Source organism: Procambarus clarkii, chromosome 37, assembly GCF_040958095.1.
Source record: "Procambarus clarkii isolate CNS0578487 chromosome 37, FALCON_Pclarkii_2.0, whole genome shotgun sequence".
In the NCBI taxonomy this organism is placed as follows: domain Eukaryota; kingdom Metazoa; phylum Arthropoda; class Malacostraca; order Decapoda; family Cambaridae; genus Procambarus; species Procambarus clarkii.
In genome coordinates, this window is record NC_091186.1 from 9,706,960 (window position 1) to 9,731,166 (window position 24,207).

The 24,207-nt window shown below is 42.5% G+C and overlaps 1 protein-coding gene across 1 annotated transcript; it reads left to right on the top strand.

Moving 5' to 3' along the window:
- Positions 1-2,970: 2,970 nt before the first annotated feature.
- LOC138372021 (dynactin subunit 3-like) lies at positions 2,971-23,873 on the top strand. The gene is made up of 5 exons (XM_069337088.1): positions 2,971-3,127; positions 6,514-6,598; positions 8,763-8,933; positions 14,071-14,189; positions 22,825-23,873. Exons 1-5 carry the CDS (start codon positions 3,023-3,025, stop codon positions 22,912-22,914), a joined length of 570 nt encoding a protein of 189 aa, XP_069193189.1. The 5' UTR covers positions 2,971-3,022; the 3' UTR covers positions 22,915-23,873.
- The last annotated feature ends 334 nt before the right edge of the window (positions 23,874-24,207 follow it).

The following is a 24,207-nucleotide window of genomic DNA, read 5'->3' on the forward strand; positions in this document are numbered from 1 at the left end:
AAAGGCAGTTAGAACAGAAAGCAATTCAGGAAATAAAGAAAAATCCAAAATATTTCTTCTCATATGCGAAATCAAAAGCAAAAACCACTGCCAGTATTGGACCTATTTGTACAAGTGAAGGTTCATACACGGAGGATGACAAAGAAATTAGTGAAATCCTAAAAAAGCAGTATGAGGACATGTTTAGCACTCCAATAAACAACATGAAGGTGGAAGATCCAGACAATTTCTTTATGCGGGATATTCAAACCCCTGTAAATATAACTGATATAAACACGAGCGCACTAAATTTTGAAAAAGAAATTGAAAACATGCCCATGCACTCGGCCCCAGGTCCAGACTCATGGAATTCAATATTTATAAAGAAATGCAAAGTGCCGGTAGCACCGGCAATCAGTATAGTGTGGAGGAAGAGCTTGGACACGGGGGAGATACCAGATGCACTTAAAGTAGCAGACATAGCCCCTCTACACAAGGGAGGGAGCAAAGCATTGGCAAAAAATTATAGACCAGTTGCACTAACATCGCACATCATAAAAGTATTTGAGAGAGTGATTAGGAGTCAGGTCACCAATTTCATGGAGACCAATGACCTTCACAACCCAGGCCAACATGGATTTCGAGCGGGAAGATCGTGCCTCTCACAGCTACTTGAGCACTACGACAAAGTCACTGAGGCATTAGAAGAGAAACAGAATGCTGATGTGATATACACGGACTTCGCAAAGGCTTTCGATAAATGTGACCATGGCGTGATAGCACACAAAATGAAGTCAATGGGAATAACCGGTAAAGTAGGACGCTGGATACTCAGTTTTCTGTCAAACAGGACTCAGCGAGTAACTGTCAACCATATAAAATCTAGTCCAAGTGCAGTGAAAAGCTCTGTACCTCAGGGTACAGTCCTTGCACCGCTGCTTTTCCTTATTCTCATATTAGATATAGACAAAAATACAAGTCACAGCTTCGTATCATCCTTTGCAGATGACACAAAAATCAGTATGAAAATTACCTCGGCTGAGGACATTGAAAAACTTCAAGCTGATATTAATAAAGTTTTCGACTGGGCATCAGAAAATAACATGATGTTTAACAGTGATAAATTCCAGGTACTCAGGTACGGTAAAAATGAGGACCTTAAACATAATACAGAGTACAAAACACAATCAAATGTACCCATAGTAGGAAAACAGCATGTAAAGGATTTGGGAATAATAATGTCTGACGACCTAACGTTTAAGGAGCATAACCAAGCAAATATTGCGACAGCCAGAAAAATGATAGGATGGATTACGAGAACTTTCAAATCCAGGGATCCCATCACAATGGTTGTACTCTTCAAGTCACTTGTGTTGTCCCGTCTTGAGTACTGCTCAGTACTCACTTCCCCCTTCAGAGCAGGAGAGATTGCTGAAATAGAGGGAATACAGAGAACATATACGGCACGCATAGATGCAATAAAGCACCTAAATTATTGGGATCGTCTCAAAGCCCTCCAAATGTACTCACTAGAAAGAAGACGAGAGAGATATCAAATAATATACACCTGGAAGATACTGGAGGGCCAAGTACCAAATCTACACAGTAAAATAACAACGTACTGGAGTGAACGACATGGAAGAAAATGTAGAATAGAACCAATGAAGAGCAGAGGTGCCATAGGCACAATCAGAGAGCACTGTATAAACATCAGAGGTCCGCGGTTGTTCAACGTCCTCCCAGCAAGCATAAGAAATATTGCCGGAACAACCGTGGACATTTTCAAGAGGAAACTAGATTTATTCCTCCAAGGAGTGCCGGACCAACCGGGCTGTGGTGGGTATGTGGGCCTGCGGGCCGCTCCAAGCAACAGCCTGGTGGACCAAACTCTCACAAGTCGAGCCTGGCCTCGGGCCGGGCTTGGGGAGTAGAAGAACTCCCAGAACCCCATCAACCAGGTATCAACCAGGTGTAGGGGAACATGTGAGGTGGTGTAACCAGCCAGGGGCGGGTGTAGGGGAGCGTGGCTGGTGGTGTAACCAGCCAAGGGTGGGTGTAGGGGAACATGGGAGGTGGTGTAACCAGCCAGGGGCGGGTGTAGGGGAGCGTGGCTGGTGGTGTAACCAGCCAGGGGTGGGTGTAGGGGAACATGGGAGGTGGTGTAACCAGCCAGGGGCGGGTGTAGGGGAGCGTGGCTGGTGGTGTAACCAGCCAGGGGTGGGTGTAGGGGAACATGGGAGGTGGTGTAACCAGCCAGGGGCGAGTGTAGGGGAGCATGGGTGGTGGTGTAACCAGCCAGGGGCGGGTGTAGGGGAGCATGGGTGGTGGTGTAACCAGCCAGGGGCGGGTGTAGGGGAGCGTGGATGGTGGTGTAACCAGCCAGGGGCGGGTGTAGGGGAGCATGGGTGGTGGTGTAACCAGCCAGGGGCGGGTGTAGGGGAGCATGGGTGGTGGTGTAACCAGCCAGGGGCGGGTGTAGGGGAGCATGGGTGGTGGTGTAACCAGCCAGGGGCGGGTGTAGGGGAGCATGGGAGGTGGTGTAACCAGCTAGGGGCGGGTGTAGGGGAGCATGGGAAGTGGTGTAACCAGCCAGGGGCGGGTGTAGGGGAGCGTGGATGGTGGTGTAACCAGCCAGGGGCGGGTGTAGGGGAGCGTGGATGGTGGTGTAACCAGCCAGGGGCGAGTGTAGGGGAGCATGGGTGGTGGTGTAACCAGCCAGGGGCGGGTGTAGGGGAGCATGGGTGGTGGTGTAACCAGCCAGGGGCGGATGTAGGGGAGCATGGGAGGTGGTGTAACCAGCTAGGGGCGGGTGTAGGGGAGCATGGGAAGTGGTGTAACCAGCCAGGGGCGGGTGTAGGGGAGCATGGGAGGTGGTGTAACCAGCCAGGGGCGGGTGTAGGGGAGCGTGGTGTAACCAGCCAGGGGCGGGTGTAGGGGAGCGTGGTGTAACCAGCCAGGGGCGGGTGTAGGGGAGCGTGGTGTAACCAGCCAGGGGCGGGTGTAGGGGAGCGTGGAGGGACGGCCGGGTGAGTCAGATGTAAACATGGCGGCTGAGCAGTGCGAGAGCATCCTCGTCCTGGAGGACCGGGTCAAGAGGCTCGAGGAGAAGATCTTCGGGCCCCTGCCCAAGGATGCCCAGTACCCGGAGGTAGGAGGGGTCGTGGTGGGGGTCGTCGAAATTGAAATTGAAATAAGTTTATTGAGGTAAAATACACACAAAGGGGTGAGGTAGCTCAAGCTATTCTCACCCCCGTTCAGTACATCGTGTTAATACATACATATAAACACTTCACAAACAATAAACTTATTACCAAACATTCTCCAGGGGTCGTCGAGGGGTCGTGGTGGGGGTGATTGTGGCAGCCTCGGGATGATTGTTGGGGAAGGGGGGTGGGGGGAGGTAATTGTTGTCATCACACTTAGTAAGAGATTGTTGGGGTCCTGGTTTACGATTTGGGGTCATTTGTGTTATGTTTACTGGCCTTTTTTTAGTTGTTAATTGTTGAGGAGCGTTGTGATTGGTTTAAATGTAGATATGAAACAAAAAAAAATTGTTTTTGTGCACTGTAGCATGACTGGGTGTGTGTGTGTGTGTAGTTAGCTCAGTGTAGTTGCCTCAGTGTAGTTAATAGAATGAGAATTACGCTCGTGGTGTCCCGTCTTCCCAGTACTCTTTGTCTTATAACGCTTTGAAGCTATTGTCGGGTTTGGCCACCACCACCTCGCTTAACTTTTTATTTTATTTTATTTATATACCTGTATACAGAAGTTGTTACATTTTTGTAAAGCCACTAGAATGCTTAGCGTATCGGGAAGGTCCTTAATCCTAATTTTTCCCCGGAATATTACCCGCCAACTCATTTTAACAACCAGGTACCCATTCACTGCTGGGTGAATAGAGGCTACAGTTCAGGAATGGTGTCCAATCAATTCCTCTCCGGCCAGGATACGAACCCAGGCCAAAACGCCCGCGAAGCGCCAGGCAAATGTCTTACCACTGCACTATGGGAACTGCGAGACTTATTCCAACCTTCTACCACTTTTGCAAAAGTGAATTTTCTTATATTTCTTCAGCAGCTTTGTTTAGTTACTTTAAATCTATGACTTCTTGTTCTTGAAGTTCAAAGTATCAGGAATTCTTCCCTATCAATTTTATTGATTCCTGTTATTATTTTGTGCGTAATGATCATATCACTTCTTTTCCTTCTTTGTTCTAGTTTTGGCAAATTTAATGCCTCTAACATCTCCTTGTAGCTCTTGTCCTTCAGTTCCAAGAGCCATTTAGTTACATGTGCAGAATCACTGTACACTCAGGTAAGTATTGTACCCTGTACACTATGGTACATATATTACCATGAGGTCAAGGGGGGCACTGATGGATTCTTTGCGTTTTCTGGCTTGCTCTTAAGGCGTCAGGTCTGTAGGTGGCTTGGCCAAGAGGTGCCAGGAATGGGTTGGTTGTAATTACCTAAGTGTAGTTACAGGATGAGAGCTACGCTCGTGGTGTCCCGTCTTCCCAGCACTCTTTGTCATATAACGCTTTGAAACTACTGACGGTCTTGGCCTCCACCACCTTCTTCCCTAACTTGTTCCAACCGTCTACCACTCTGTTTGCGAAAGTGAATTTTCTTATATTTCTTCGGCATCTGTGTTTAGGCTCCTTTGTTCCCTTTGAATGTGAAGAGCACCTGTGTGTGCTGTGGGTGGCCTATCCCTAGACTCATGGGTATTCAGGAGTAACCAGGTGTGTTGGGGTGTTAGGAGGGTTACTTATTTGCCATTTGGCTTTGTTTCCATACTAGGAAATGGATCAACAGGGTGCATACATCTAGTTAAGTTGACCTCCTTAAATGAACTACTGTAACAATGCTAGCGTCACTGTGTACTATTGTGCCTGTACCAGTGCATTAACTGCATTCATGAAATGCCAGAAACTATGAAACAAATTATGTTAAATTTTAAAATCCAGCTGGAAAAGATCAAGGCAAATGGGGGACCTTCAGCACGCTGCCAGCTTCCTGTGCTCATCGAAGCCACTAGTGTTCGTGGCCCTCAGGTAAATTCAGGTAATTAAAATATTCTCTAATAACATATTGAAACATTAAAAATGCCTAATACAAAACTTTTAGAATAAATATTATAACATTTTGTTGTTCATGATCATATGCATATAATAGTTTGTAAAGTGCCACATTTAAGGAGTTATATTTTATTTTATTTGTTCTCTTTTGTTTTTGTGTGGCTGTATTGTCCTTTAGGGGTAAGCCTCTAAAGACTTGTATTATAGGGAATAAATGATGTAGCCAGATACTGGCACCACAATGGGGTCATTGCTGGTATGTGCCACTGTTGCTTTTCTTGGTTTCCTTCTACCCAAACAGGTGGTGGCTGGTAGCAGTGTCCCAGGAGGGGCTGAAATTGGGTTGTCTTGCTATCCGACAATACATCATTATTCTACTGAGAATCTGATTGCCAACAATATAATATTAAGAAATATAGTAATTTTTTTAGCTGTACACTAAACCTAAAAAACTATACCTTAAAATATCAGTGTCACCTTCCCTTTCAGTTCGACTACAATGTAGTTTGCTGTTACAGCCACACTTACCATTCCCAGATTGTTATGCCGCTGTTGTGGGGCAATTACCGACTTCTTCGTACTCTTCATACCTGACGGCTTATCGATATTGATTCTCCAAGAGACGATCTGGTCTCTCGTTTGTTTCATACCCAGTTCTCACTGATCCTCAGAGGTGGGAGTTATACAGGTTCTTTACATGGTGGATGTGTTTATTCCACCACTTTGCCTGGTCAGTGGCTCTTGTTCCAGCTTTGGTCCAGTGCCCAAATGTCTCTCCAGTTCTGGGACATTGGGTGCCAGGCACATGGGAGTCAATCTGTGAGCCCTGTTGTGCTACAGTATTGCAATTTTTGGTGCTTGAACAAGTCTAACGATCAGTGTTCTGCTGGTAATCTCATGGTATGCGCAGATGCTAGAGTAGTTGATCTGTCGGAGTGCCATCTGGCTCAACGAGTCATGCATTGACTGGGCATTTCAAGCGGGTGCCGTGCATTTTTTCCCAAGTATAAATAAATGTTGTTATAATGGATATTGGTGGTTTATACATAATTATGTCTACAAAAGATTAGAAAAGGTGTTTTTGCATTAATTTAGGGAGTGTTTACAGTACAGACTGAAAGTGAATGAAGTACATCTTTTAGTCATAGCTTGGAAGAGTGTCTGAATGACAAATGTACAACATACAGACTATTACTAAGTGGCTTAATCAATATTTTGTACATAAACCAGTCGCCCCTTTGTTTTGATGATGGATTACTTTGTTTTATTGAGAGTTGGGGAGAGCAGGCTGGCTAAAGAATCCAAAGGAACTTTGGTAAAATAGTACAGTACGGTAAATAAAGTACGTAAATTAAAGTATGTGTAGAATATAAAGTACCAGTAAATAAAATTGTGGCTATTTAGAACAGCTAAGTTAGATTTGCGACAAGTGTTGAAGTGAGCATGTCTTTCAGGTTGTTTCAACGTTGGCTTCGCTTGGCGGGCGGCTGGGCAGTGCGCTGGGCACCCGCGACCGTATGATGATGGTTATGAAGAGATGTGAGTAACTAATATTTTTTTGTGTTGTGATGGAAAATGTTGGTAAAACTCCTTGGTAAATCAGCAGCCAATGATGCAGTTAACTCTGTGTGTGTTGTTACATTACTCTACTGTACCTGAGTCCTCCTTGTCAAACATAACAGCATACCGTTATCTTGAGATAATTTCGGGACTTAGCATCCCCGCGGCCCGGTCCTCTAGCAAGCCTCCTTTTTGATACACATCCCCAGGAAGCAGCCCGTAGCAGCTGTCTAACTCCCAGGTACCTATTTACTGCTAGGTGAACAGGGGGGAAGCAGGGTGAAAGAAACTGCCCATTTGTTTCTGCCTCCACCGGGTTATGGCTTTGGTTAGGTAAGGTTATGTCCACTGTGTTTAACAATTCCTGACTATTCATGAGGATGCATTCTTTGAGATGCCACGTCAAACCAAACTGTGTAATATTGGTGTTTGGCTAAGGATTTTATGGAAAAAATAGGATGCTTTCCAGGAACAAGAAATTTATTACGCAAAATTAAAAAGATTTGTACAGTATTGTACTTTCAGATTTTAAGATTGGTATCATAGTGTTTGCAATAGATTTCCCTACAGGGGTATATGCATATAAAGTACAAAAGCCCGGCGTGCCACCTGCAGCAAACCCGAAAATCGGCCGAGCGTTACCCGTCAATTTTTGTGTTACATCGTTCATTTTGGTATCAATTTGTTCGCAGTAGAATTTTATAAAGGAATATATGTATATAAGATAAAAATAAACAGGCGCACTACACACAGCAAACTAGAAAGTGAGCCGAGCATTACCCATGAGCAAGCACACAATAAAATATGTATACTCTGTTCAGTTTTCTCACTGCAATTTTCATGCTATGTCGTTCATTCAGGTATCAAATAGTTCACAATCTAAAGGCACGCATTTTAAAACTAGTCCCATATTGATTGGAAAACAAATAGTTTTAACAAATACGGTATTTTAATTTTGAACGTCTCCGCCGTCCCGGGTGAACATCTGTCTGGCAGGGACGGATGTCGCCAATGTCACCAGGGGGACGAAAGTGTTAAGCTGTGCGATCTACATCCCCCAAAAATAGAAATAACTCCTAGAAAGAAACCCAACAAACAGTACTTCATGCAACTAGCACTCCCGCTCGTTAGCATTACCCCCCGACAGCCCACCACTTCAGTTCTTGAACTGATGTGTTGGCAGTCAGATCAGTCACTTTGGCTTCAAGGTCCTGTTATGGATTTTGGCCCTGTGTGGCTGTTCCAGCTGTGTGTTTGTGGTGTGGTGGCCAGGTGTCTTAGAGTGCAGGAGCAGCAGGTGCCTAGGGTGACTTTCCCTAGGTACTCTGTGAGTACTACCCTTGCGTGTCAGGGGTCATCTTCTCTGGGGCATTCGGGAATCACTTCCTAGTTTGAGGACTTCATCGCTTGATGTTGACTTTGCCCTTGGGGTACATCGAGGGTCTATGGGTTTCCGTCTTGCCCCGGGCGGGGGAGTATTATTGGTTGGGTGAGGTGCATTGCGGCTGGCACAACTAGCTTTACTTCAGCTCAGTGGCCGATGTTTCTCTCTGACTGCCAGTTTGTTTGTTGTGTGTCTTCAGGGATTTTTGTTTTCATTTTCCTGTCTTCCTGTCTTAAATGATCAAAACTCAGCTGAAATTTAGGTGTTACATAATATTGATATATTATTGTGTATAGTACCCGTGTGATCAAATGCATACAAGGTTAATAATAAATATTTTGTAAATTGTGATGGTATTGATTTGTAAATCAGTGCTGTAGCGTGCATTACTGCAGGAATTACAATGAATTTAATGTACAGTAGTACATATATAGCAATACAGTACATACCATTGCTAAAAAAGGGGTAATTTGCAGAGAGCAAGCCACAATAACCTGGCAGAAAATTAGATGCCCCAACCCACACGTGTGAAAATAAAGGAAGTGGTGATGTATCGGTTCTTCCTGACCCACCATCATGTCATGAATTTTTCATGCAACACGTTCATTCATTATAATCCTCCACGACACTGAAACATCTCTTTCTTCATCTTTACATGTGTGGGTTGGGTGTCCGAGGGGTAATTTATTAGTAAAATAAGGAATTTAGTGTAATGGTTAGGAGTCTGTTGTTCACTTTTCCCAATGAATTGTCCCACAGTAGAAGAATTGGAGCGTTACCTTGACCCTTCATATGGCGAGTCCCTCGAGTTGTCAGACAGTGTTAAGCTGGACTTGGTGTTGGCCCGTGAGGAGCAGCTGCGCAACCAATACCAACACCTCAATACAATGAACACTCTTAAGAATGTCCTGGATTCACAGCACATCTCAGGTAAGTTCTTTCTCTAACATGAGGTAGTATGGTACAGAGCACCACTTGGTTTCCGAACCCCTTAGGGACAAGACCCGTTGGTTATCATGTAAGTTCATAAACGAGAAATGGAGGGAAAAAATAAATTAGAAATATAAAAAAAAATTATCGAAAAATTTATGAATAAACTCTAGGGGGAAAATCGACAGGTTCATAGCGTAAATGCGACCGTATTTTGTTTGTACTCACCAATAAGTGAAGTCCTGCTCCGCTTATGTTGATGAAGCATAGTTATTTACATGGAAGAGGTGGTGGTGGATGTTGATGGTGTTGGGTTGACTGGGTCAACATGTGATGAGTCAGGTGCAGGAGATGCAATGTGAGCTTTCTTGGAAGCCATTGCAAAAGACTCTTTAATTGACATGTGTTTGTGACATCATCTGCCACTGGCTTCTTCGTCACCTCACGCCTCTGTACCACTCACACACTGGGTTATCAACACTCTCCACCTTTGCTTTACTTATTACCTTTCTATATCGTATTGCCTTACAACTTTCACTTTTAGAGAAATAGTAAAAAATGATGACGTGACGCTTGTCTGGCCACTTCCTCACCCAAACTTGGTTCGTATAGGGTAACTCCCACCCCAGCTGGCGTGAGGCTTGGCGGACTGCTTCCTATCCGAACTTATTTCATTTAGCGTGACTCCCCAACCCCCAATCAGGAAACTGGAAGTTTCGGATAACTAAAGTTCGGAAACCAAGTGGTGCTCTGTATGATATCCATTTATATGTTCCATATTTTGCTCTGTTTTTAATTTGGGGCATGAACTCGGTACTAGTACCATATGCTCTTGGAACACCACCTTTCCTCGTTATAGGAAGTGTGTGTTTCGGTGTTTGATCATAGGAGAGGAGATAGATAAAGTATTCCATCATAGGGATGAGTATTGTGATCACATCGCCACTGGTTTGACTTTTCCTGTTGGGAAGCTAAGCCAGTATTGTATACCAAACCCAAGAATTACAGAGCTATATCAATTTATCAACCCTAAAGATCCAGAAGAGCCTCTACATTCCTAGTGCTGTATACTCTTTCTGTGGGGGAGCCCCCCGGAGACTCCCTGGAGCTATTGGACTGATATTAGCTAATATTAGTGCGGGGGGCTTCAGTCATATGAAGTTGTCATGCCTACCAGGGGACCACTAGCCAGAACATGGTCTCAGAGAGGCGCAGGGAGCAGTGGCCTATGAAACTCTCATGTATGAAAGTATTCATATTTGCCATCGACCAGGGTTGAGCACCCAGAAAGGTAGGGGCTTCAAAACAGACCCTTCCTGGTAGAAAAATTGTAACCTGAGACCGAACAGAGGCTAGAAACTTCCCCAAAGTAAAACACGCTAACAAGCAACACGTCATCATACTGCGTGCCACTCGTTTGCTCCCCCTCCCCCCCACCATCACCTCGGGAGGGGGAGAGGGGGGGGGTCCCAGCTCCCTGAGGCCTCAGTTCTTTGCTTCTATTCCCTTCTTGAGCTGTCCTCGGACTGGCTTGTGGAGGATGTGGAGGCCTGCCTGGTCGTCATCTGCTGTGTTGACATCGGGAGCCAGGGTGTCGGCAGCATTGTTTAACCACTGTGCTGCGCTGTGTTTAGTGGGATATTTCCCCCCTGTGCTCTGAAAATGAAGTATTCCCCAATTTTTTTTTTTATATTTGTAAAATGATAAATCCCCTTCCCTGAACACATACATACATGTAAAAAAACTAATAAAGTCAACTTACTTTGGCTGTGGGGACATGGAGATGGGGGCGTGTGACGTCATTTGCTGTGCGCCTGTGCGTGAATTCAAGCACCGGGAATTGTCATAAATATATTTTCAATTATTTGTTCTGTGTATTTCCAATACGGTTTTATTTATTTTTTTATCGTATATGATGCATATTTGTGTTCTTTACAATATGTATACATTAGAACGTTCATACAGTAATGTTCCATGGAACTGTGATACATGTGTCAGTAATGTGTCCACAATAAATGTTTATTGTCGCAATATTACTTGTTCAACATTCACTAAAATTACAATATGTACAGTTTCACACACTACACAGTAACACACTGTATTACACAGTACTTCGGAAGTGAGTGATAATCAACGAAACAGTTCATGGTACACAGCGCAACTTCGCTCTCAATGCACCAGGTACAAACAGATTTTTGTTTCCTGTTTCTTTGTTTGCTTGCAAATAATGCACACACATACACCCTTGGTTTTAGTACCTGTAGGTGTTATGTAGCCAAGCTTGTGAAGTGTAAGGTAGTCAAGACTGAGGGACAAGACCATCACCCAGAAGTACCCAGGGAAATAGACAGGGTAGGATGCAAGAAGCAGGCAACCATAGAAAGCAAAGAGGACAAATAAGAGTCTGGAGAATCCTGCACGGCCACAAGCTTTGCAAAATGGTGTGGACAGGACCAGAAACCAAGCCTAAAACCCCAGAACAAAGCCTCACAAGGTGTGGAAAAAACAAAGAACTGTGCACTGCAGGGGGAACAGAGGTAACAGGTTAGGATAGACACCAGGTCAACCCATCCCGGTCAAGAGCACAAAACAGACAAGCAGCAACCCTAGCTTATCACCGAGGGGACACAGACGCACAACATACGGCAAGGGTGGTGGCCAAAAGAAAGAAGGACAGAAATCCAAACAAGGCTCACCCTCAGAAGCCTAGAGACAAGAAAAACACATGTCCAGAAGCAGAGGGGCCTCGTATCCTGGTGGATAGCGCGCAGGATTCGTAATTCTGTGGCGCGGGTTCGATTCCCGCACGAGGCAGAAACAAATGGGCAAAGTTTCTTTCACCCTCAATGCCCCTGTTACCTAGCAGTAAATAGGTACTTGGGAGTTAGTCAGCTGTCACGGGCTGCTTCCTGGGGTGTGTGTGTGTGGTGTGGGGGGAAAAAAGTAGTTAGTAAACAGTTGATTGACAGTTGAGAGGCGGGCCGAAAGAGCAAAGCTCAACCCCCGTAAAAACACAACTAGTAAAAACACAACTAGTAGAGAAGGAAGACAGGAATGCAGGAAGCAGGTAAGAGGCGAAGACTGAGGTAGCCGCCAAAATGAGAAAAATCCATGAAACCACATACCTCCTCATTCCAGGCCGCGTAGACAAAACCCACCAGAGAAGTGGCAGAGAGGAGGGAGCAACAGAGACAGTGGGAAGTCTCAGAGAGGGAAAACACACGAAAAATGCACTTAAGCGGACCCAAATGTGTTGGTTTTCCATATGGGACTTTATTTTTGTGCAGTATGGGTCCTAAGTAGTTCTCCTCATACATTCATCGGCGGTGCATGCGTCGTTCTGTCCTGCTGGGGCGGGTTGTTTCGTTCCTGCGGGATGCGGTGTCACTGTTTTCGCTTCACTTCTCGTGTGTTGGCTCGTGGTGCTCGCTTCATCGTTGGCCTCTGCCTGGGCCCTGGCTCTTCAGGTTTCGTCCTTGCTGTTTGTGGGGTCTGCGGTTGGACTGTTTCTGCAAGCCGTGGCTTCTCATTGTCATCCATTATCGGCCTTGTTGATCCTTCAGGGGTCCCGGGGGGGGGGGGGGGGTCCTCCCAGATGGGGTGTGTTTGCTTACCTTGGTTGATTCTTCCCGGCTCACCGGGTTTGGGTTCCTGGTGCCCTGGCAGACGTTCCATCTGGTTCTCTGACAGTCTTGGTTTCAGGCACTGCTTGCTCTGTGTCTGTGCCCAGGGGTTTTCCCATGGCTCCGTCTCTTTCAAATGCTCGGTCCAGTCCATTACAGGGCCGGTTTGGTCTTCTCCTTGAGTCTTCGCATTTGGTGATTTTGACTCCGAGTCTATCACCTCCTGTTTGGTGATCAGGTGCCTTCGTTGGTGGTGTCCCACCTGCATGCTTTGTCGAGGTGGCAATATGGGGTTTCCTGGCGGTCCTTCCTTTTTCTTTTTGTCTCTTCGTAGGTATACTTTGCCTTTGTTGGGGTGGTCTTGTCCTTTTTCTAATGGTTGTCTTTGTATGCCGCATTCTGTCACCTCGTATCGTGCGGCGCTGGCGGAGTTGCTACGGCTTGCTTTCGGTTTTGATGTTCCTTCTGCACTGTTTCGCAAGCTGTCTAGGGCGTTGTTTCACCTCGGACATACTCGTGCACCGCCTGAGCCGTCTTGGTCTTTGAACACTTTGCTCTTATCTCTTCCCCTCAGTTGGTTGTGGCCCCTTCTGTTCCAGATTATTTCTCAGGGGTTTCTGCTCCTTTGGGTTCTGGTGTTACGTTTGTTTGTTGCAGCTGTTCTTCTTTTTCTGGCAAGGTTGGGTTGGCTGTTTTTCCGGAGGGGTCCCTGGGGGTTGTTGCTTGGTTGGGTTTGGCCGGAGGTGCATCTTCTTGTGTCTGGTTTGGGTTTTAGGTGCTTGGTTTCCGCCTCCCAGGTTTGTCCCTCTTTTGTCCTTGGCTTTTGGTAGGTAGCTTTGGGGAGCTGATGGGGCTTCCCCCAGAAATCCAGCGTTGAATGTAATGAAACGCCATTTTCTGGTTGAGACCCAGAGGCTCCCCGGCAACCCTCCCTTGCCCCGGCCGCCATTTTTTTTTTTTTTTTTTTTGACATCCAGCCTCGAACTGACAGGTGGATAGCCGGCGCGATGGGTTTGGGGCAACCCCCTATCCCCTCCCGCGGAGAGGGGAGCTGCGCAGACAAGCGGCACGGCAAGTGTGATGTCATGCTCGTTTTTTCAATTGGGGAGTTCTATTTACTTGTTAGTTTTCTGTAGTAGTTTTAACCAGATTAGGGGTTTGTTTTTGGGCGCCTACCTTTCTGGGTGACTGGCCTGGTCGATGGCAGACATAGAATGCTTCACACACATGTGCATTTCTATAGGCCATTGCTCCTCATGCCTCTCAGAATGGGCTCGTGGTCCCCGGTAGGCCTAGAACTCCATTCACACTGACTGATGCCAAAGTCTAATAATATATATATATCACCCTGGATAGCTCTGGGGAGAATCCGGGCCTCACCCAGAAAATGGCATTTCATTACAACCAATGCTGTTTTTTTTTTTTTCATATGCACCAGGATGTAGTACTTAGCTTAGCAGTTTAAGGAATTTACATTATACTCTATAGTGGATATTTTCACCAAAATATTACAGATTCTGCCAACCTGGGTGACGAGTTGATCCAGATAGCTAACAGACACAGTGAGGATGAGGAGGCAGCCTCCCAGCAGAGTGTGCAGATCAAGAAGATGCTTGACCAATATAATGCTATTGTATCCTTTAATATGAAGAAGGCTTTGCTAGATATATGCTTGTAGCAGCATTCTCTTCTGCCATAGTGCTCACTTGTAGCATTATTAATTACTAAGGCTACAATAAAGTTGCTATTTTTGTAAGAGATACTTGTGATGTTAGGGTACAAATCAGTACATTTAGATATGAATGGAAGTGTTCTTGATTTATTAGAAAGCAGGGAGGACTTCATTGATAGTTTTTGTACAAATGTGAGAGAAGTCATATATACTTTGAATGTTTTCTTTAAATACCAATTTTATGATGGATCAAGCTAAGTTTATACTTTCCTGTACTTGTACAAACTTTGTGAATATATTGTCAGTCTTTTGTGGCTTGAGTGTAATATGTTATTACTGTCTATAAATCATGCATTGTTGATGATGCACTTGTAACACCAAGTTCGTTTATGGAAAATTCAACGCACATTGTACGTACGTTTTATCATGAGTATTAGGAAGTCCAGATTGTGGCATGCCCCTGCATCTTGAATTTGATGATGGCTTTATTGGTGAACATTTTAGACGGTCCTCATTAATCTTATGTATTTGGAAGAAGCTCAGTCCTGCATGAATTGGTATGTAATGTTTTATTATTACACTTTTAATACATTTACCTTCAGCCACAATAACGTGGGTGAAAATTGCAGACGCCCAATGCACAAATTTGAAAATTAGGGAAAGTGAGTGTTTCGGTCTCTCCTGTACCATTATCAAGTCACACGACCAAAACATCGTCACTTCCTTTTATTTTTAGATTTAGGGGTTGGATATCAAAATTTTTCAGCCATGTTAGTGTGACTTACATTCTGAATACCTGTTTATCTTTGTATAGAATAGAGATAACATTGGCCTTGTCTCGCACATATACTTGTTGAGTCGATCAGGATGAGTAAACTCAGGTGGTAGACTGTGTCAGGACTCGTCAAGCACTTGTGTCCCCTCATGAGAGCTGTACATCTTTCCTCAATCATGGCAGCTTAGTGTGTATTTCTTGAACAGTTTACGAGCTTCTAAATACTGCCAGGTCATTCTCAACCTGAGGTTGTTTTTTGTTTTACACAATCTTGTAGCACTTTGGACATCATAAACTGTTTAATAAATGCAAACTAAGCTGTATATGTATGATGAAATTACAATTATGAGATAAAGTATGTCTTAGAGAACATTTTTGGAGCAGGACAAAGAACTGGAGTCCTTGGTAACCCAACAACGTGCTAAAGGTTATACAAGCTGGGACCCACCCGCTTCCACTGGAGTCTGGAGGCAGAGAGCTGGTAGCCAATCCAATTTTACATATAACCTGCATACACTCTGGTGAAGGTAATGGAGTTTTCCACTTGTATTTGGCTATCGGCTCACCGCCTCTGGATGCCTAGTGGATACGGGTGGATCCCAAGTCGTATAACCTTTAGTATATCATTGTCCACGGGTTAAGGTGCACATCTGGGGGTTACCCAGGTTGCTGGTTCAGTAAACTGCTCCAAAAACTTTTTCATAGATATATGTCTGGTCAACATACTTCAGCCACGTTATTGTGACTCATCGCCTGCATATGTATCATGTTATTGGGACTTCATTGTATGTTTGAAGGGAGCATTTGGTAGAGAATACCATTACCTTTGCCAGAGGGTATGTGGGTGTATATGTAAAAGTTGAATTGGCTCTCTTCTCGGTGCCTCCAGACTCCTGGTGGACACGAGAGGATCCCACGCTGTATAAAGTTTAGTATATCATGGTTTTTGAGTTAAGATGCCATGATGGAGGCAAATGTACAGTCTGGTACGTGGGCTTTTGAAGTGTTGGATGACTGCTGGCCCAGAACTCTTATTAATAATAATGTCACATGTTATTTGTGTTGCTTTTATTAGTAAAGTGTGTCAAGCTATGCAATTATAATACAGTATTGTATCAAGAAGATATTGCCATTTTGTCTATTTAATATACTGTAATTGACTTATTCTTGTATAACTCGAGACTAATCTTGTTCATGACTACAGCAAACATACATTACTGCTCTCTAGGTTTTGACGCAAGATATAGTTATGAATTTTAATGCTGTACTAGCACGTATACGAGTAGACTAACTTTACATGTGAATTTCTATTCAATATTGGCCAACATTATTATTAACTATATTCACGTTAATGTATTTACTGACTTTCATGTTTTATATTGGGAAAGTATATAGAATTTTGCTAACTGCATTGCTCATGTGTCTTAGTTATGGGTATTGCAATGCTGTAGTGTATCAGAGACATGTATATGCATTTTGAAGTTGAAGAATTGGCAGTAGATAATGCATCATGCATTGTGTAAAGTGTATCCATTTTGTACTGATAATACTTGCATAAAGATGATAATAAAGTTCTGATAATGTATTTTATTATCCCCTTCAGCTCTGAACAGGTGGTGAACATTTAGCTGCCAGCAGCATCAGTGCTGAGTTGGTGAACATTTAGCTACCATCAGCATCAGTGCTGAGTTGGTGAACATTTAGCTACCATCAGCATCAGTGCTGAGTTGGTGAACATTTAGCTACCATCAGCATCAGTGCTGAGCTGTACAGCAGATTCATTCATTTCTGGAGGGATGGAAACCTCAAAGAATGTAAGAATGGCTGTGTTCCATCTCTTGCATACCTCCCAATAATGAATAATATAATAATAAACTAGTGACTTGTTCAAATAAAAGTAATTGGTCTTCTAAATAAAATATGTATTACATGTGTATAAACACAGTTTTTGGCCCATTCCTCATGCACATTTTGCAAAATTTATGTATGTACATGTCTTAAAGTGTCCCAAGTATTTTTATCCCCCGCATAAATTTATAAACAATGGTTACAAACAAAAGTATATAGCTTATAAGGTACATCCTGCAGATGCTATAGACTGCCGGGAAGTAGATCCTTCAGATGATGGAGCCTGTTGGAATGTAGATTCTGGGGGATGTTACAGACTTTTAGGAAGTGCATCCTGCAGATGCTACAAACTGTCAGAAAGTAGTTCCTGCGGATGATACACACTTTTGGTGAATGTTCAGATCCTTGTGTGGTTCATTTCCATGAAGGGTCAGAGCTGAAGGGGTTAAGGGCCTTGGTGCATGTTGTGGCACTCATATCTGAGGCTTGGGGTGCATGTTGCGGAGGTCTGGGTTTTAGTTTTGTGGTGGGATCCTGGTGGGAATGAATTACAGTATAATTGTATTTGTGTAGTAAAAGCTCGATATATATATATTCATCTAATCCTTAAATGGGTCAGCTAGTTAACCTTTACAATGCTCCAATTGCTTGAGAGTGATTGGCCTCATGTGCTCCAATTGCCTGGATATAATTTAAGGTGCCCTATTTTATTCAATAGCCCCTACCATTCTTGGGGATGTCATTTGACACTAGAGAACTCTGTCAGCTGATTGTCATATTTGGAAAACTGCCGAGTTCCTTAGTTTCCATCCAGAGCCTTGGTAAAGAGGCTCGGACCGTGTCTCGGACCTTGCGGACCGTGTCGGGAGCATCACCATCCAGTGACTGAATGTGAAGGGCGACCATGCTTGGGGCAACTGAACTTTTAAAAACAGCAAATGAGTGATAAGTGATATTCATGTATATATTTGCTGGCAAAATGTGTGCTGTGTGCAGTTATAATGTTTAGGTTTATATCATTTGTTTTGTTGGGGAACAGGCAACCAGTGTATGTATATACAGTAGTTAGGCTGATATTGAGGTCCCCTCAAGGTCAAACTAGTGACCTTCTCTAGGATGTAACTCCACAACAGTTGACGAGCTCCCAGGTACCTATTTATTGCCAGGTGAACAGAGGCATTAAGGGAAAGGAAACTTGCCCCCAACCATTTCTTTCCCACCCGGGATTCCTGATTGTGAGTGGAAAATGATTGATGAATAAATACAGGTTGTGAGTAAAGTATATATATACACATATATCTGTATATACAACTGTTTCCAAAGTTATACATAAGGAATACAACGATTGATACTTCAGTACAACATATGAGCATGAACAAATTTAATATAGGGAAAAACAATGAAGGTAAATGGACCAAGTTATTGTTATGCATCCCCCCCCCTCACCTCATTACTTGTGAAAAACCTCAACTCGGAAAACTACAGCTAAACCATGATAGGTAGACACACTTTATGTGGGTTTTTGTGCTTCCTGGATGATGATAATGTCAAAAACACACAAAAAATAATGGGAACAATATTTATCTTGCACATTGACAGACAACACCGAAATATCCTGTGCAGTTTTAAGGGTTAATAGTCCTACATCATCTTGCACATGACAAAAAATACTTCTCAAAACAAATGTGAACAAATTACGTATTGCAATTTGAGCATAGGGAGTACAGTAATCACTTGTAGCTATTGGAGCTTGATAAAGGTTAAGGTGTTTACTATTTGTTACACATGATGAAGTAATGACATTGCCTTGTATAAGGGGATATTATGCTTCAAATTTAATAGCTTTTGTTATACTTGTATACTGAATGTATCTTGCAATTGCATTTGCTATGTTGTGACAATGAATGTCATAGAAAATTAAGTTAGCATTCAAGCACAGATTTCTGGCCCTTGATAAAATGATGAAAACTCCTATGACTATTTGGAAATCATACCTGAAAAGTCAATATACAGTATTTTATTTAATAATAAAATGTAAAGGGTTTTGTAAAGATGCAGTATTGTGCATTAGACAAAAAAAACGAGAGCTAAGTACACGTAAGGTAGGGTAGGCGGGAATGAAGGTGAAATACTGCACATGGACACAAATCAATGATATCCTATAAAGTGCTCACTTTTGGCATTGGAATATAATCATTTCTCAAATCAAATGCATTTTGCAATGAATTCATCAATGTGCTTTAAGGTAACTTCATTATGAGACAGTCCATTTGAGGCAACCATTGCAAGGTTCACTTTGCGTTAACTTGGTTATGAGATGAGTACGTAGAGTACATACAGTAACAGTAACAACCTGTTCCTTTATGATAACAATGCCTTTATGATAACTGTTTCTTTATGATAACTTTATTAGCAGATTCACTTATTAAACAAACTACAACATGTAATATTTTTTAATGATTAATAGAAATACATTTTTGAGGGGAGCCCCTTCTACTCCCTGGAGCTATCAGGCTGATATATGTTATATTAATCTGGGGCATCAGTCAATTGGAGTTCAGCCTACTGTTGACCATGAGCCAGAACCTGGCCCCCCTCAGAGAGGCAAAGGGAGCAATGGCCTATGGAAACCCCCATGTATTTGGAGGCATTCCATGTCTGCCATCAACCGGGGTTGGCACCCAGAAAGGTAGGCATGACAAAACAAACCCCACATGGTAAGAAGATTGCAATTGAAGACCAAACACAAAGGCAGACCTCCCCCTCCCCCCAAATCCTAGGGAAACAAGCAAATGTCACACTTTGACGCCGCGCCACTTGTCCATGCAGGCTGTCATTAAGTCTGAACAGCCTTCTCCATACCCTCGGGTACATTATGTACGTAAACATGCAGCTTTGGCCTCGATCTTCTGCAACATATCCTGGCTGGTATTTGGACTTGAGGATTTCAGCTTTCTAAACGGGTTCTCACACCATAGTATTTATTTAATGTTCCTGGTCTCAGTCAGTCTTTTGTTTTGGGTCAAGTCTGCTGGCCTGGTTTCTCTTCTTCTTAGTGCCTGTCGCCCTTCCTTCTCCCTGAGAATTCGCATTCTCATTCTTTGTGGTTGGTTAACTTTAGGGAGCCACTAGGGGGCTTTCTCCAGAAATCCAGTGTTGAATGTAATGAAATGTATCTTTCTGGAAGAATCCCAGTGACTCCCTGATTCCCTCCCACCCTCCATTCTTAGTTCATCAGTTTGTTGGTGAAATGTTCATCAGCTCTAGAACTAACCTAGGGAGCAGATTGTGGCCAGGAGCTGGGCCACATGGTGGTGGTGATTGGTACAAATGAGTTTTGAACTAGTGAGTGAATCTCCTATTCTATGTGAATCATTCACAAGTTGTTTGGCGGTTCTTGAGGCTTCATTTTCTGTGAGCCTCCCAGTTATCTGTAAAGCTTCGTTGGCTTTCTGGATGCTTTCCCAGTGTGGTAGTAAATTGTCACTCACACCCTGTGCCTTCCGGAAGGGGAGCTACTGACTGGTCCCCGGTAGGCCAATCAGAACTTTTGCAACTGATCTGATCTTTTAGCATGGAGCAATCTCAGTAAGATAGCTTCAGGAAGCCACTGAGGCTTTACCGGATAAAGGCATTTTAGTACATTCAATGCTTGGTTTTTACTGTAATAATATAGAGTTTTCAACCCTCAGGATATATGAAGTATACAGCTTTATCATTAGGATAAACAAGAATATTTCCAGTTAAACACCCATGCTTGTGTACTGTATTTGTGAAATTTATGTAAGGAATTTACACCAAGTCTTTCATACTCTCCTGAGTGCTTTATCAAGGTCTGAGTGTGTGATTAGGATGAAACTTACATCTCAATGTCTAATGAGGCTGCTATCCTGGGTCCAGTCCTCTTATTCTTCTTCTTGACCGCCTGACCATGTCTCCTCTAATCCCGACTGGCGATGTACCTGCGGTTATGTCTTCCACGGAAATATGGTCATGTGTTCTTTCTGTAATCCTGCTTTTCATGGAACTGGAGTTATTAATTGAGGTGTTAATCTGGAGGCTATCCTTCATAATCCTCTAAATACCCCAAGGAGCATGGCTAATGGAACTGCTTTCATTCATCCATTTATTGAGATCTAATTTTAATTCACTCAGAATCATTTTCCTAGTAAAGCTACCCTCTGAAGTAAAGCTTTTGTTACCAATGAGAGTATTTATTAGAGCCCATAAAACTACCCTTCTACTAAATGCCTGACATAAATTTCACAAATACACAAGTTTGAGTTTTTATTCTATGTTATTATGTGAGAAAACATTACCATTACTAATATTTCAGGTTCAATTCCTGCACAGAACAGGAACTTTTGGGAACGTTTCATTTCACACCTGATGCCTATGTTCACCTAGGACTAAACAGATGCTTGAGAGTTAATCAACTGCTGTGGGTTGCATCCTAGGAAAGGTCAGTCATTAGCCTAGAGGGCTTAGCCTAATAGACTTCCTGCTTCCGACAGTGGAAAACCATACACCTTTTTATTCAGGAAATACAACCTCATCCTCATTCACAATATACTTCTTGGTTATGAACCTGGGGAGTAGGACCTCTCATGCTTAAGACTGTTCATAGCAAAAAGGACTGTAATTGGTGTGTGCGTAGAGTACCTATCAGTGACTAAAGGGGAGTGAGCTCTAGCTCTTTATGCCCCACCTGCTGGCCATTTATACCTGATTCGATTATGACCTTTCTGTAGGTGAGGCATCATGACAGATGTGAACCCTGAAAATTTGTATTTTGAATTGAAATAATGTTAGTTTCATTATTTCAGTTTTGAAAGCCACTCTGTTTCTAAATTTTGTGAATAAGAGCGAGCTTCTAAGACACGTCGTCTTGACGTCTTGAACTTTATTGACTGATAAGAGTCAATTCCACTGAACATGGTTTTTCCAAATAAAGTGGGAATCACAATATATTTCCATTGTTTTGTGGATCTTAAGATGTGGAATTTCATACATTAGGAGTCCTACTGAAACTTACTTTACTGATTAGGAGGTAGAGTCAATGATATCATCCTAGTAGGTTAATTTACTTCAAATGCTAGCCATATTAAGAACATAATAGTAAAGAAGACTGCAGGACGCCTGTTGGCCTATATGAGGCAGTTCCTATTGCCTCATAGAAGGCAGCTTCTATTGGCTCATATGAGATAGCTCATATTAAGCTATACATGGCAGCTCCTAGTGACCCATGGAAGGCAGTTCCCATTGGCCCATTCAAGGCAGCTTCTATTGGCCTATACAAGGCAGCAGCTATGCACTCATACAAGGCAGCTCCTATTGGCCCATATGAAGCAACTCCTATTTATATCCACTCAAACTTGTTAATGTATTTGTCTAACCTACATTTGAAACACTCCAGCAATTCCACGTCTGTTATGTTACTAGGTAATTTTTTTCCATAAATCAAGTGGTTTCCAAACCAGTATTTACTCAGGTCTTCCTTAAACCTAAACATACCCAATTTATGTATCGTTTCATGTTTTGTTTTGTGTTTGTATGTTTTAACATTTTAATAGCCCTTAAACCAACCTGTCCTCTCAAATAATACATCATACTTTGATGTAAAAATCCCCAGCATCAAAATATGATGTACCATAAATCATAACAGCTCACTAAATTGACGGACTGTTACTTCTTCTATTTGTGGGTCTTCAGTTAGGTTAGGTTTGGGTAATTTCGTACATTTCTGTGACAGCTCGAGAGGACACGCTTCTTAAGCAGCTCGGATAATTAGAAGTCCTGCATTATGGTGTGTATGACAAAATAATTAACAAAACTGATTTAAAAAAAATGCATTGGAGATTTGAAGTTCATGAGGTAATTGCTGATAGTGATTTAATATCTTGCATATTAATGTCATTAATTATCTTCTGTTAACTTTGGTTGGCCAGTGTTTATCCCTTAACAGGCATTCAGATTAATACTCTCACAGAGACCTTCATAAAGATGGATGAAGTGGTGACCAAGGCAGAGATAGCAGCACTACCCAAGAAAGCAGAAGACTGAGAACTGCAACGCTCACATAGTTTGGAAGGTTTCGGTTATGTGCGCATGATCCAGTCGTCCAGTATTATCATCAAATGCTGATAAAGGGTTGCAAGATCTGCTATATTCTGTACTAATGCGATATAATGCACAGGGCTGTTTTGAGTGTTTCTCAGTCTTTATAATTTTCTGGTTAGCATTATTAGGTAATCATGTTGGGATTTTCATTTACGGATAATATTTGCTGTTGGCTGTAACTGGAAAATATTAATATACCTTTGTGTTTGTTAAGACATATTTATCATAGAAGTATAAACACTACTAGTTGAGGTGGGTTATGGACACATTCCTTACATTTGATTTATCATGAAGGCGAATGACTTATTGTTTGTAAGGTAGCATGGCAGCTGGTATGCATGTATGAGATTAAATATTTGTGTTTGTGTGTGCATGCTTACATGAGATGGGTTATATGTGCCTATGGATGTGTGTGTGTGTGCATATGTAAGATAGGTTATTTGTGTATACTGTATGATTGTATGTGTGTTATGGGATATTTGGCTATATGGTATGAAAATTTGTGAGTACTGTAGTTGGATAATTGGGTATACTGTGTGATTGTGTATGTATACTCTGATATTTATAATTGTGTATGAGTGTGTTTGTGTGCAAGATATAGAATAATTGTGTTACTGAACATTTGGGAATTAATAGACATTAGTGTACTGTACAATTATTTTACTTTTTATCAGGATCCTGATATAAAATTTCCACCTTAAGTTATTAAAGAAAATTTTGCTTAAATTCATGGGAACCTTTTCGGACTCTCAGCTAATCTTACATGAATTAATTTTGGAACCATTTTCATTCTTCAAGTTGTTTAATAAGCATTGCATTTTAAATTGTCATTTTTCCTTCATGCAGAAATTTAAAACTTATATGGCTGACATGATATTCAATAAATTGTTATTGCACATTGACCTAATTCTCATCCCTCTCCTTTATGTACACGAGCCCAGTTTGAGTAAGCCGTTGCTGTCCGATACATGTGCCTAACGTGACAGCTACCAGGTGCAGTAATTATTGGAGGTGATTCTTCAGCTAACGTTTCTTATATCAGACTCCGTAGACGAGTTGTTCTTCGAGTTGTTGGTCAAAGTTGGGCATCTATGCAGAGCTCATCATTCTTAAGATAGATACTCTATCTTCATTGTGTGAAGAATGATTGATTATGGTAATATTTAACAGTTTTCAATATTGAATATTACTGGGTAGTAGTAATATTTATATTATTTTGAATCTACTAAAAACAAA